At 43.7% G+C, this 14,208-nt stretch overlaps 1 protein-coding gene across 5 annotated transcripts in view; it reads left to right on the top strand.

Moving 5' to 3' along the window:
* The window catches only part of PLEKHG1 (pleckstrin homology and RhoGEF domain containing G1), a 210,201-nt gene that overhangs the window by 101,824 nt on the left and 94,169 nt on the right, over positions 1-14,208 (top strand). The window contains exon 3 of one of the 5 annotated variants that reach the window (XM_081296328.1): positions 7,092-7,211. The exons of the other annotated variants lie outside the window; for them this stretch is intronic. Coding sequence (XP_081152454.1) covers positions 7,202-7,211 — 10 coding nt within the window. The 5' untranslated portion in view covers positions 7,092-7,201. The remainder of the gene's footprint in view (positions 1-7,091; positions 7,212-14,208) is intronic. 5 annotated transcript variants of the gene reach the window in all.

The following is a 14,208-nucleotide window of genomic DNA, read 5'->3' on the forward strand; positions in this document are numbered from 1 at the left end:
TAGATAGCCAAGCAGTGTGGAGCATGTGACAGAGGGCACCTCTCACTGTAGATATTATTTTTCTCTTGGGCACCCACAAAAGTCAAACTGGTGTTCTGATCTTCTCATTCTTCCTCTGTCAGTGCCAGCTTTACATGTAAAAATGGCCAAGGTACCTGGAGAGACACAGACTGCAGAGAAAGGCCGCAGGACTGATCTCCGGTGAGGTCTCTCTTGGCAGGTGGGAGATAAGATCTCTGGTGTCTCTTCCTCTTCTTATAAGGACAGCAGGCCTGCAGGATAGGGCCCCACCCTTATGACTTCATTGAACTTTAATTACTTCCTTGGGTATTAGGGCTTGGACAGCCAGGGCAGGGCGGGGGCACAGTTTCAACCCTCACAGTGACTTGGGTGGTGTTGGATCACACCTGGGAAGTGCTGTTAGGACTGTGTGGGAACCATTGCCAGCTCCATTCGTCACTTTTGGTTTCCAGCACCATTATAACAGCTGATGTAATAGCCTGTCCAAATAGATTAAGATCTCAGTGTCCACAATAGAATGGAATGCAAAGCATATTGGGAAGATATACCGGCAGGACACCCGTTCTCATAAGCTAGAAATGGTTTAGCTCATCTTCAGAGGAACTCTTAAAAAGTAAATACAGGAAGTCACATTTATCCACGTAGAAAAGAGGAGCAGAAGAGCCCCCTGCCCTCTAACACTTTCTTGGCCTTGGGGTTCCCCGAGAAACCTGGAGAAGGAGCGCTGAATGGGACCGCCAGGCCCCTGCTCCACCAGGCCCCTGTTCCACTCCTGCTCTGGCTTTCACAAGCAAATGCCCCTGCTCAGGAAGTGCCTCTAAAGGAACCTCAAGACTGGGCAGGAAATGTAAGCAGGTAACTTGAGTTGGCCAGGCTCCCGTGGTCCACTGCAGTCTGGAGTAAGTAGCTTCTTCCCTCAGGGACGCTCTCTGCTTTTTCTTCCATTTCAGGATTAGGGCAAGTGGTTGGTTTTGTTTTTCTGTCTCCCTCACTCACTCCTCCTCCTCCTCCTCCTCTCCCTCCTGAGGGAAGATATCTCATATCAGAGATCCTTCTGCACAAAGACAGGCCACATCTGCAAATCCTCTGAGTCCTCTGCATATTAAAATTTTTATCTCCAGGGTTCAGAAAGGAATAAACACTAGGAAGGTGGACAGGATGGGACTTTTTCTCCCCTTTCTAAGAAAAATGTAGATGATCAACTAATTCCTCCAGCTGTCTTCATAAACGATCAGTGTCAAAATTCACAAATGCTCTTCCAAGTTAGGGGGACTGCTTGTTCCTCTTTTTTACATGCCAGTGTCTTGGCTGGGCACAGAATCACAAGCCACCACACAGCTTTGTAGATTCAAACAGCAATTCTTTATTCCCGAACTCACACCGGCCTCCACACACGTTCTGGGGCAATCCCAGTTCTGCTCCCAATTCACCTACTACGCGAGGCTTTCTTCCCAAAATCCTCTCTGAATCTCACGAGAACTCAAAGGGAGCTCAGGTAGCAGGAACGCCCTATTTCCAGCAGCAATAATCCTCAACATCGAACTTCCCTAAAACCCAAGGTCTTAAACTGGGAATGCCCTTAACCCAAGGAGCGGGATACTTCCTCAAACTGCAGGACACACCCTAATCCTGGATCCACTCTCCTCCTTGAGTAGGGTCACCTTTCTCAAACACACATGCAATGTCAACAGCAAATTTAACATGGGGTACGTTGGCAAGGAAATCGATGCGTCATTCCTACTTGGTAATGGCCCTCAGCATTTACAGTCATTGTTTACTTTGATGGGACTAGGATATCTGATTCTAAGTCTTTCCCTGCCTCCCCCACCCCAGTGCTGGGGATCAAACCCAGGGCCTCACTGGCCTTGGGCATGCTAGGCAAGTGCTCTGCCTCTGAGCCACTCAGCCAACCCCCCTAAATCTTAAATTCTGTCTTATTATTTTTACAAAGTCACAACAAAACTAGCGTTTTATGAGATTAGGATATTATGTGTAAATTTTGGCATTTATAGTAAGTGGATCTTGACTCATTTTGGAAAAGAGTGTCAAAACAAATCCCTCTGGGCACAGTGGGAGGCTGAGTCAGAAGGACTTCATGGTCAAGGCCAGCCTCAGCAATGCAACCTAGTGAGACCTTGTGTCAAAATAAAAAAATGTAAAGGTGGGTGGGGTAGAGGTATAGCTCAGTGGTAGAGCACCCCAGTTTCCATCGTAGTACCACAAAGAAAATAAATAAATCCCTACTTTGGTACTTCTGTAAGGGTGTACAGATGGCAGGATCCCTGAGTGTCACCAGCAAATTCAGTATGGCATTCTTTGGGGGATGTGGTTTTGTCTTGCTGTTTGGGAGAATTTTTTTAAATATTGAAACTATGGCACCAGAGTGACCAATTAAAGTGCTTCTCCTATCTTGATTCCTTCATAGAAAAACTGTGCAAATTCTAACATTTATTGAAATGTAGGTTTATAAATGAACTAGTAGGATAAGAGACAGATTCGTACAAATAATGGGAAAATGAAGATGTGCTAACTTCCTGAACTGCAGTTACCAGTCCCCCACCCTTCCCCGTGGGCCACTCTGCCTTTTCCCACCCTCCCCCTCCCTGTCAAACCTCCCCATGGTGGGAAGATGGGTCTTAAGGCATTTTTCTGTGCCCTGATTTTGTCTAAAGTAACAGACACCAGGTAATTATTTAGGATGGGTTTTTTTTTATGTTTTATTTTCTTGTGGTTTATAAACTGAATAGGAATAAATTGGTTTTACTGGAATATATAATTGGGTAATTTCTAGGACGACTCACCTAGCATAAGGCACAGTGTCCAGATGTGTCCATGGTGTATTACAGAGTCACATGCCTCAAGGACCAGGCAGATCATGGAAAGGAGAGAGTAGGAAGGGGCAGTACTAACTGGGTGACGGGGACCATGGCACACAGGAATTGCACAGCAGGGGAAGCACTGCTGCTGAATGAGATGTTCAAACTTCACTTTTGGGGGATACCTCTTCCCCATGCAATAATAATAATAATAATAATAATAATAATAATAATAATAATCTGATTTTTTATGTGAGGCATTGTAATTTTTTAAACTTGAGTCATTGGTTCGAAAAAAATCTAAACTCAGTGTTGACCCAACAACAGGTCTGCAAGTCATTTTGACTGCCCAGTCTCAATTCACAACGGCTGGGGAAATCTTTGGTTCTTACAAGGCCTCATCAGCCCCATGGTAAAGGTGAAGTCAATTAAAAGACAACTTCACCAGCACAGTTGTCCCTGCCTGCTGGCCGAAGGACAGGGCCTCACCATCTTCTTTCCCTCTGCTCTCAGACAGCACCTCCTGGGGCCCCTGCTCTGAGGTACTCCAAGTTCCCAAGCTCCCTGGTCCTGCTGGTGGTGGGCACCCAGACCCTAGGCCCAGGCTGCTGAAACTCCGCATTCTTCTCTGTATGGGAAAGAGATCCTCCTTCCTCTTGTGTTTTCTTCCATTAGATGAAAATATCTCACAGCCAAGTTGACTGAGACATTATTATTGTAATATTTCCTGCCTTTTGTTTTTTCTTAAAGATACCCAGTCTCTTCTTTCTTTTGTGGGGGCAGACATAGACTTTGGGGTTGGCTGGGAATGAGGCTAGCTGAGTGTGCTTCATGTTCAAACTCAGAAGCCAGTAATTCCCCTGAATCTAATGGCCTTTGCTCATTCTATGCCTCAGGCCAGATTTCCTTCCCCACGTCTCTCCCCAAATCTTTCATACTAGCGGAGGCTCATCCCCAACCCCTATCCTCAGCTCCCCAAATACAATTTGTGATATATATCTGAAAAAAAAAATGTCTGAATGCCAGACAGTGTCAGAATCCTTTTGCCAGAATCCATTCCTAGCCCCTTGTAAATCAACCAGCCCCATCAATCAAAGAAAGTCAACTGGGCTGGGGACAGCCACAAAGAATGTTCTGGTCTCAGCCAGTCTCCATGACATCCCATTCAGCAAATTTGTTTTATTCATCATAATTTGTATTGGTTTAGATACGAGATATCCCCCAAAATCCATGTGTGAGACAATGCAAGAATTTTTGGAAGTAAAATGATTATATTAAGAGAGGTGTAGCCTGATCAGTTGATGAATCCACTGATATGGATTAACTGGGTAGTAACTGTAGGAGGTAGGATGTGGCTAGAGGAGGTGGGTCACTAGGGGTGTGCTTTGGGGTTTATATCTTCTCCCTGGTGAGCAGAGCTCTCTCTGCTTCCTGTGGCTGTGTCCTGATCTGCTTTCTTCAGCCCTACCCTTCCATCATGATGCTCTGCCTCCCCTGGGACCTAGACGTATGGTGTGGGCCAACCCCAGACTGAACCTCTGAAATTGTGAGCCGAAATAAATTTTCCTCTTCTACATTGTTCTTGTCAGGTTTTTTGGTTATAGTGATGAAAAAGCTGACTATAACATAATTGAATGTAAACTTAAGAAATAAGAGCTCCCTTGAATGATTTAGAACCAGCCATACTTACATTGTCTGTGTGTAATAGAAGCATAATTTCTGCAGTTGTATATTTAGCCCAACTTCTGTATTACTGCTAGCCCAAGGTGTATTAGTGCAGATCCATGGTTGGGATGCTGCCACAAATTATGACAAGACCCCTGTGGTAGCCTGAGCTATTTCATCATATACTTTATAACTGGTTTTCAGAATGCAATTTTGCAAAAAGTGGAGGTGAGCTCAGTAGATATGTAAAAAGCTTAACCGAAGGCTAGACACTGGTCTACTGTCAGATGATGTTAAACATTTTTGTAGGGAACTTTCCTTTTGGCAATAATTGAATTACAACGTCTATCACAAATCCTGGCACATAGGAATTATAGGAAATTTCACTCCTTTCCCTATCCAGAGGCCCCATGTTCCTATTCATGCATCACTGTTTGGTTACCTGACTGTGACAGTGGCACCACATCAAAGATCCTAAAGATGTTTTCGAGACTCAAGAGAGACTATCTATGAAGTTAAGAAAGAATTCACAGTGTGGACACATCACTCCAAATCATGGACTCTGATGCAGACATATAGAAAGTGTTCTTAACTGTCGGAGAATCCAAAGCTCTTATTTTACTAATCTGGAAGGAATCTGGAACCCAAAGTGGTTAGTGACTTGGCTAAGATGACAAGGTTCCGTAGAGCTGAGATCCCACACATCTCAACTCTGGACCATGCATCCTTTCCACACATTATTTTGTGAGTGTTAAGTGATAACTTTGATTGCACATAGTAAGTTCAGCTTTGGGGATGATTTTTATTATTAAATCACTGGGAAGAGAACCAGTAGTCATTGTGAAGGTAACCCCTTAGAGCAGCTCTTAGAGAAGCTTAATTCTTTGGGGTTTGCCATTTTGTTATGCTCTGATTTGTACAGCCACCTGAGCAGATGTCTTAAGTCTGGAGCCATATGTTTTCCCTGACTTCAGGTCCCTTGGGACAGGTGACCGACTGATTCTGGGAAGGACTCAAGGCTCAAATGCACACAATCAGTTCATGAGGCCCCTAGAAACATCATGACAGACTGAATGGAGTGGAGTGACCAGCTCCTCCTGTCCCCCACATATCCTTTCGTGACCCTTTCTTTTAGGGTTTCTTTGATGTTCATCTTAATCTGATTATACCTAGATGGAAATGCTGGGCAGGGAAGTTTACATTGTGATTCACTGTAACCGCAATTTATTAGGACCCTGTCCAAGGGATTGGGCAAAATCAGAGTCATGGTTGCTACCCAAGCAGCTCTGCCCAGGGTCTGAAAGAAGAAAAAAAGCTGAGAAGAGAGAAGATTGATATATACAGATTAAAGAATAGAATCACACCAGAGTATAGAAAGAAAGGAGAGGATATATTCTAGTAGGGGGACTGTTAGAGTAAATATGGTTGTTACTTGTGCTATGCAACAGTGTGCTTGCAAACAAGAAAAAAAAAATCTAGGTTGGGTGGTGTTATGGTTTAGAAATGAGCTGACCCCAGATCTAAAGTTAATGCGAGAATGATTAGATTATGATAACTGTAACCTAATCAGTGCATCCTAGTTTGAATGGACTCATTAGGTGTAACTGGAGGAAGTGGGTCACAGGGTGTGCCCTGGAAGGTTGCAGCCTCCCTGTGTACCCTTTCCTCCTTGCTCTCTACTTCCTGACCCCACCATGACCTAAGCCTCTTTCCTTCACTGGGCTCTTCCCCCAGAATGTGCCTCACCTTGGGCTCAGAGCAATGGAGTCAGATGTCTGTGCACAGAGACCTCAGAAATCATTCGCTCCAAATAAACTTGCCCTCCTCTAGGTTGTTCTTAACCGGTATTTCGGTCACAGCAATGCAGAAGCTAACTAATGCAGGTGGTCAACCTGGGCAAAATGCCAGGGGTACCTGCTGTCTGTACCCTCAAGAGACAAAGTAGCATGAACCATCTTTGCCTCCACCCAGCTCCCCTTGCTCCCTCTTCTCCAGCCTGCAGATGTCAGTTCTCATGTTGCTTCTTCAAGGAAACCTTCCCAGACCGCCCCAAACCAGACCTGGTTTCCTTTTCCATGTGTCTCAGCCCCTGTGCCTCCCCTACCTCATACACATCTAAGTCATCAGTCACCTGCTCAGCTGGTGGTCCAGTGTCTGTCCTCATGGCCAAACTCCATGCACCTGGAGGACAGAGTGTGGTTGCTATTTCTGAGGGTCTGACTTGGAGGAGCAGGGAGCACATTTGTTTTCTAGAGAACATTCTCTAAAAATCGTGTCTTTTCATTGTATTTTACAGTGGTAATTTGGCATGAGGATTCTAACATTCCAAAACACTTTGGTGAAAGCAGCAGGAAAGCAAGACTAGAGACCCATACAGAAGGTCAGCAGGGGGCGGTGCCATTTCTAAGCACTTTGGCCCACTGCACCTGGCCCCTGGGCTCCCCACATCAAAACTAACCTCCAGGGTAGTACTTGATGAATATTTGAATAAAGAGGTAAAGTGGATAGAAAAGTGGACAGCCCACCTCACATTACTAAGGAACCCCACAGTGGAGATGTAATTTCTCTTATATTTTTTCTTAACTTCAGCTCTGTGTGAGAAAGCACTTTGAAGACTAGGACTGCCTCAGAGTGCTGTAGATTATCTGAGCAGGGATCGAGAGTGCCCAGTAACTAACAGAATCCAGAGATGGCCACACATGGTGGGATGTAAGTGACCACTGAAACACCAGATAAAGAGTCTGATTAGAACACCCCTAAAGTATCTTTCTTGGATTGACAAGCTTTGATAGTTGGATTTTAGTCTGTCTAGCTCCTGTTAGAAAAATAAGTTCCAGAAAAGCAGGATTTTCACTGTTTGATTCACTGCTGTGTTTTCAATGCCTGCGACCGTGTCTGGCACATGGTAGCAGCCCAATCAATACTGAATAAATGAATATACCTGTAGATAGCAAAAGGGAAAATGTTTCTGGCATGGAATAAGCTCCAGTTAAATGTGCATTTCATTGACTTGAATCAAATAAGCCATCCAGCCAAAGGAACTGAACAGGCACTTCCAAATCGAAATATGAATGGTCAACAAATATATGAAAAAATGTTCCAACATCTCTAGCAATTAGAGAAATGCAAATCAAAACCACTCTAAGATCTCGTCTCACTCCATTCATAATGGCAACTGTCAAGAATACAAGTTAACAATAAATGTTGGTGAGGATGAGGGGAATAGGGTACACTCATACACTGCTGGTAGAACTGAAAATTGGTGTAACCACTCTGGAAAGCAGTAGGGATATTACCTAGAAAACTTGGAATGGAACCACATCGGACCCAGTTATCCCACTGCTCAGCATATACCCAAAAGACTTAAAACAGCATAGTACAGTGATGCAGCCATGTCATGTTTATAGCAGCAGTTCAGTTCACAATAGCTAAGCTATGGAACCAACCTAGGGGCCCTTCAACAGATGAATGGATAAAGAAAAATGTGGTAGATATGAACAAGGGACTGTTACTCAGCCATAAAGAAAAATGAAACTGTGGCATTTGCTGGTAAATGGAGACTATCATGCTAAGTGAAATAAGCCAGTCCCAAAAAACCAAAAGCTGAGTGTTTTCTCTGATATGTGGATGCTAACACAGAGTAAGGGAAGGGGAGGGAATACTAAAAGTTAATTTGATTTGACAAAGGGGAATGAAGGAAAGGGAGGAGGGATGGGAATAGGAAAGACAGTAGAATGAAGCTGACATAACTTTCCTATGTTCATATATGAATACACGACTAGAAACTCCACATTATGTATAACTGCAAGTATACTCTAATAAGTGTAACTTATTCTAATAAGTTATACCCTGCATGTGTATAATATGTAAAAATGTACTCTGTTATCGTGTATATCTAAAATGAACAAATTATAAAATTTTTTAAAGCAAGCCATAAATCAAAAAATGGCTGAAATATTACTTCATGCTATGGAGTAAAAAGCAAGGGTCAACATTCCAATAAGCAAAAAAGTGAAGCCAAACTGCTACCTGCTTTGTAGACCAAACGTTTTGGAATTCATATGAAATTGTATTGGCCCAGGATCTGCAGGGCATAGAGCTAGCCCAGGTGCTTCACATGCAGGGTTTAATGGAGGGATTCTTCATTAAAGAGACAGGGTGGCTTTAGGGAGCCAGCAACCACAGCAAGCCTTAGCCTCTGACCTCCAGGACAACAGGCAGGACAAGACAGGATTAAGGGAACTCAGGGAGGGTCTGAGGCATGGAAGAGCCACCTCAAATGCAGCCAGTGCTGAATACTAGACCTCTGCTCAACAAAGCCACAGAAGAAATGTCCATTTCCCCTCTCATGTTGCCTCTTAACATTGGTCCCCACCCCCACCCCACTAGCCAAACCTATGTGGCTGCCAGCCCGCAAGGGAGTGAGCTGTATACACCTGGGGACAACACAGGGCCTGAGAAAGTGGGATCCAGGCAGGAATAGGGCCGGCGCATGGGGACTACCCATCACCCATTGCATAAATTTATTTTTGTATTTTAATTACAGAATACATATTTATTAAAGAAAACTTAGGGACAGGATCCAAGTGGGTAGTGAAGAAATATATAACCCCACCCCTCCAACAGCTAGTATTCCTAGTTTGTTTTTTCCCTCTTCTTTCATATAGTAAAAAGGATTTGATAATTTTTATTCAGAATAAACCAAAATAAATTTGGTTGCACTTGTTTCGTGACCTAATTAAGATAAACCTGCAGGGGAACAGAGAGCTCTTTTTCCTTTCCTTTGTTCTGCTAACATAAACAAGTTACTTCATGTACCTCTGTGGGAACCAGGAATTAGGCAAGTGCTTAGACTCACAGAAACTTTCAGCAAGTTTGACTCTCAGCTTGGATACCAAGTAATTAAATATAAGATGAAAGATGAGTCCAACTCGTCTCCCAGATTGGATCGAGGACTCGAAGTGAAGGCAACTTAATTGAACTTGATTTTACTGTCAATAGAAAATTCCTCTTCACTTTCAATATTGTTTGATGGACAGTTTAGGAGTGGGGGAGAGACAGTCTAGACAAATACAGCAAATGTTTATGTGCACAATCCTTGGTAGTTTGTAATTGTAACTGCGGTGCCCCACACTGTTGCATCACAGTTGATACACTTGACATTCTTTGAGATTTGTCCAATCCTGTGTGACAGGCATTCCAAGAAGACAGCCCTTGTCCATTCATTGTGCCCAGCACGGAACCTGGGGCTCAGTGGATGCCATTAGTGAGGGCGAATAAGGGGTTGATGCTATTTTGATGAGAAAGGACAAACGCTGGGTGGGTACACACGCGGGTGAACCCAGCTACTGGGGATGCTGAGGCAGGAGGATGGCAAGTTCAAGGCCAGCCTGGGCAACTTAGTGAGATCCTGACTCAAAATAAAAAACAAAAGGGCCTGGGGCATAGCTCAGTGCTTGCCTAGCATGTGCAAGGCCCTGAGTTCAAACCCCAGTACTGCAAAAAAAAGAGGGGGGCCTGGAGGGAAGGGGGTCATTGGGTTGTTGCTATGTGGACCACCAGCATTCAGAAGGGTAAGGATCAGGGCCCACGACAGCAAACTGTTGTTATTGCTTATTGGAGGACCATGGCCCTGTGGCCATTGCCTTCTTTAGTTAAAAGAGAGATGAAATCCTGGAAAGAAATGTCACTTAGGACTGAGTTCTGCTTTCCTGGAGCAGAGCCTGCATTTGGCCTTGTACAGATTCTTGCTGGAATGGGATTGTCACCTTACCCTAGAGCAGGAGGCCAAATGAATATAAGCTCCAATCACCCCATTCTTAAAATTATATAGTCTCCCCTGAGATAAGTTCATTTGCTCACAGACTGTACATCTTAGAGGCTAAGCTGTCGACCTCCTTGACACTGACCTTAACTTTGGGAGTGGGAAGCTTGACCCAGATGATCCTGAAAGATGGTAATTTCCCAGGGTGAAGTGTGGCAATGGGGCCCTGGGGAGAGGGAGTCTTGAACCAGCTCAGAGATTGATTTAAATCTCCTCCAAGCAGCTCATGTGTGTCTGCCTTGCTAGTTTCCATCCTCCCACCTGCGGCTGTGGAGAATTGCCTCTGAGCTTAGCCCACCATGGCTTGGTCTACGGAAGGGGTGGGAGCAGCTGGCAATGTGGAGCTGAGCCTCCTCTTCACCCCCCACATCCAAGGAGCTGCATCACAAAGAGAAGGAAAGGCTGGCGGATGGGGGCTGTCTGCTCTGCCAGGATGTTCAAATGATCGTTACTCTGAAACTGTTAATTCTCATTTTAATTGGTGTTTTGGAAAATACTACTGCAGGATTTCAACCCAAGTGCCCAAGTCCCTTTTGCAAATTCAAGTGCATTTTTCTAGAGTGTTTCCAAAAGTATAGATTGTGTGGAATGCCTTTAGTTATGAATGGATTAGATGTGTGTTATCTCCTGGGGGAAGAATGTGTCTGGGAGCAGCCTACATTCTTCCAGGGATAATTCCTTCATTGTGCTCAGCTCAGCGAGTCCTCCAATGGTGTCCTTAGAGATGGGACTCATAGATTACTGAAAGCAAGAAGCTATTTGTAACATATTTGCTTGCTTGATATCTAAAAATTGTTCAGTTCAGAAATAACTAAGACTTGATTTCACCATCTCTGGAAAATAAAGACCAAATATCCTTAAAAAAGAACAGAATGGAAAATGAAGCTAATGATTGTCCAGAAGCAGAGAAATGAGCCCAGGGAGGAATGCCTGAAACAGCACAGGCATCAGAATGAGGGCCTTCAAGGCCACTTGGTTCACCTCATGGCTGTCTGGCAGTAGGTCTCAGGGAAAAGTTAAAGGGCCACTGGATTGAGGGGAAGGGCAGGCTGTGACAACCTGTTGGGACTCATGGCTTTGTGTGTTTGTTTTTTGAAATTCTTGTGACCATGCTTGGTGACAGTGCAGTATGGGGCGAGAAACTAGGTTTGCAGTTGGATGACTTGAGTACTGGTTGCTGGCATTTGTAGCTTGGTTTCTATTGTCACAGTCACTGCTGCAGGACAAACAAGAAATGTTTTCATGTAATTTCTCCTACACTTAGTCAGGCTTTTCTTGGGTGCTTTTGTCTGTCCTTAGACCCCTATCTTCTGCTGAGTGTAAATACTTTTTAAATTTGTACAAACAAACTCACTTGCTGTTAAAATTATTTCACTTTGAAACTAACCTTTTCAAAAGGAGAAAGCCAGCTTAACCTTCTTGTTTATTTGGCCAAGTGCAGAGTTTGCCTCGTGTAACAGCAGAATTTGCAGTAGGTGATGTTTTCTGGGTTTAGAGCAGGCAGAGTATATATAGATTTTCAATAAATAACTGTGATGCAGACGGATGCTAATACATTACCGCTCACTTGCAGGAGAGGAAGGTCAGTGTGTCCTTCTAAGGGACTTTCATGGGGGATATTTGGTACTTTTGGGCATGCAATAGACTTCAGTGTTTCTACACTTATTCTGTGGTATACTCTTAGAAAATGTAATTTCATGCCTTTTCTATTTCAAAGAAAAGTTCTGATAGGCCACTGACAAAACATTCTTAGTATATTTTAAGCCTATATCAGGAAATAGCTGGTTTTATTACTTGTCCTGAAAAAAAAAAATATTACAATGGCATTATCTTAAGTCAGAACATACACAGGGTTCCCCATGCACCTACACTTGCCCCAGCATGTAAAATTATTATGTTCTGTGTATAAAATACATGTTTTGAAGCACCCCTTGTAACTGGTAGTACCTTTGTATCTGAAAATGTCTGGGTATTTTATAAATCTGCCTTATCTGATATTGATGATATGAAGCAAAATCTTATCTTGATTCCCCCAAACCTAGGCATGTATCTGCCCTTCTTTTTTTTCTCTGGACCATTCTTTTATCCTTGGCTGCCCGACTTCTTGAATCTGTTGCCTGGATGGGAGTTCAGCAAGGTGTCTCAGTTAACCAGGACCTGCTAAGTCCCTGCAACTGTGAACTGTCCTATACATTGCCCTCTCCCTCTGCCCAGACCTACTAGACAAGCCCAGCCTGGTCTCATTCCTAAAATACCTGGCTACTTTGGAAGGATAGGCAGGGACTGCATGATCCTTCCCAGGGACTATTGGAGTTTTGACTGAGGACTTTTACCCTCAACCAAAAGGAGTTGGTTTTAGGTTGAGCATCTTTAATCTGAAAATCTGACATCTGAACTCTTCAGAAATCCAAAATGCCCCCAAATCTGAAACATGTTTAATGCTGATGTGACAGCACACATGGAACTTGTTTCCAGACCATGAAACTTTGTTTCACAACAAAATTATTATAAACAATTTATAAAAATTAACTTGTAGCTAGGTGGGTAGGTATATGTGGAACATAAATGAATCTCATGTTTAGATTTGGGTCCCACACCCAGGATATATCTCATTGCATATATGCAAATATTCCAAAATCTAAAACCCTCTTGTTCCAAACATTTTGAATAAAGGATACTCAACCCATAGTGGGATTCCAGGCATTAGGGCAGACTTCTGGAACGGGATTTTTAAAATAGGACTTTCTGGCCCTTTTCCAGTCAGACCACATGCTATCCTTGCTCACTGGCTTGAATTTTGGTGGCTATAGACATGTCCAGGTGGGTGTTGCTCTTCTATGCCTTGAATCCCTGTTCCAGGTGGGGACACTGTGAAAAGAACCTCTACCTCCTGATTGTCAACCAGCACTGCCCACCAGCTTCACACAGAGCAGCTTTGCTGATTTTTGTTTCCTTGAAACATATGGAACATCTCTCAAAAATGGCTTGTTTGTGTTTGTTTTGGTACTGGGGATTGAACCTAGGGGCATTCAACCTCTGAGCCACATTCCCAGCCCTTTTTTAATATTTTATTTAGAGACAGGGTCTCAATAAGTTTCTTTAGGGCCTCGCTAAGTTGCTGAGGCAGGCTTGGAACTCGAGATCATCCTGCCTCAGCCCCCCAAGGTACTAGGATTATAGTTATGCACAGCATCCAGGCCAAAAAAAAAAAAAAGGTTGTTTTTTAAAAACATGGTTTCGGGCAAGGAAAAATAAAAAAGCCAAGAACAGTAACATTTTATTGAACAATTAATGCAGCTAACTTGATATCTACATATATGAAAATCTATGCACCAAGAAGCCAGGAACCTCTGTATGTTCCACACCACCTGAAAGTTTAGATATTTGTATCTTACATAAGGATGTAAAATCTGTAGTCTAGGAAGGCTTCCTGGTCCCCACAGCTGACAATCCAGATAGGAAGAGATCATTGATAAACAGCTGTTTAACCAAAGGGAAGAACAGGGGCGAGACTGACTAGGAAGACAGGAGGGAAGCTTTTGTAAGACTGGGGCTGACTCAGCTACGCAGAGGAGGGCCCTGCTGGGTGCTGGTGTAGGGCATACACACATCAACCAGGAGACCAGAGAGGTCCCTGTGGGCTTCAGAATGGAGGAGTAGACAGGCTCCACAGCCCAGAGAGACCTCAAACTGCCTTCCAGCATCCTCAGGTAGTGATTTCCATCAAACAAGGTACACCCTGTGGGAGAGGAATCGTTCCACAAGTTGTCTTCCGAACTGACTGATATATTTCCATTCAGAGGACTGATTTAAGCTGTTTGCTCAGCCTTGTTTGAAAGGAAATAGGCATTAAAACAAATTATCCTATTATGTTGTTAGTTT

The sequence above is a fragment of the Spermophilus citellus genome, assembly GCF_964194105.1.
Source record: "Spermophilus citellus genome assembly, chromosome: 5".
NCBI classification, from domain to species: domain Eukaryota; kingdom Metazoa; phylum Chordata; class Mammalia; order Rodentia; family Sciuridae; genus Spermophilus; species Spermophilus citellus.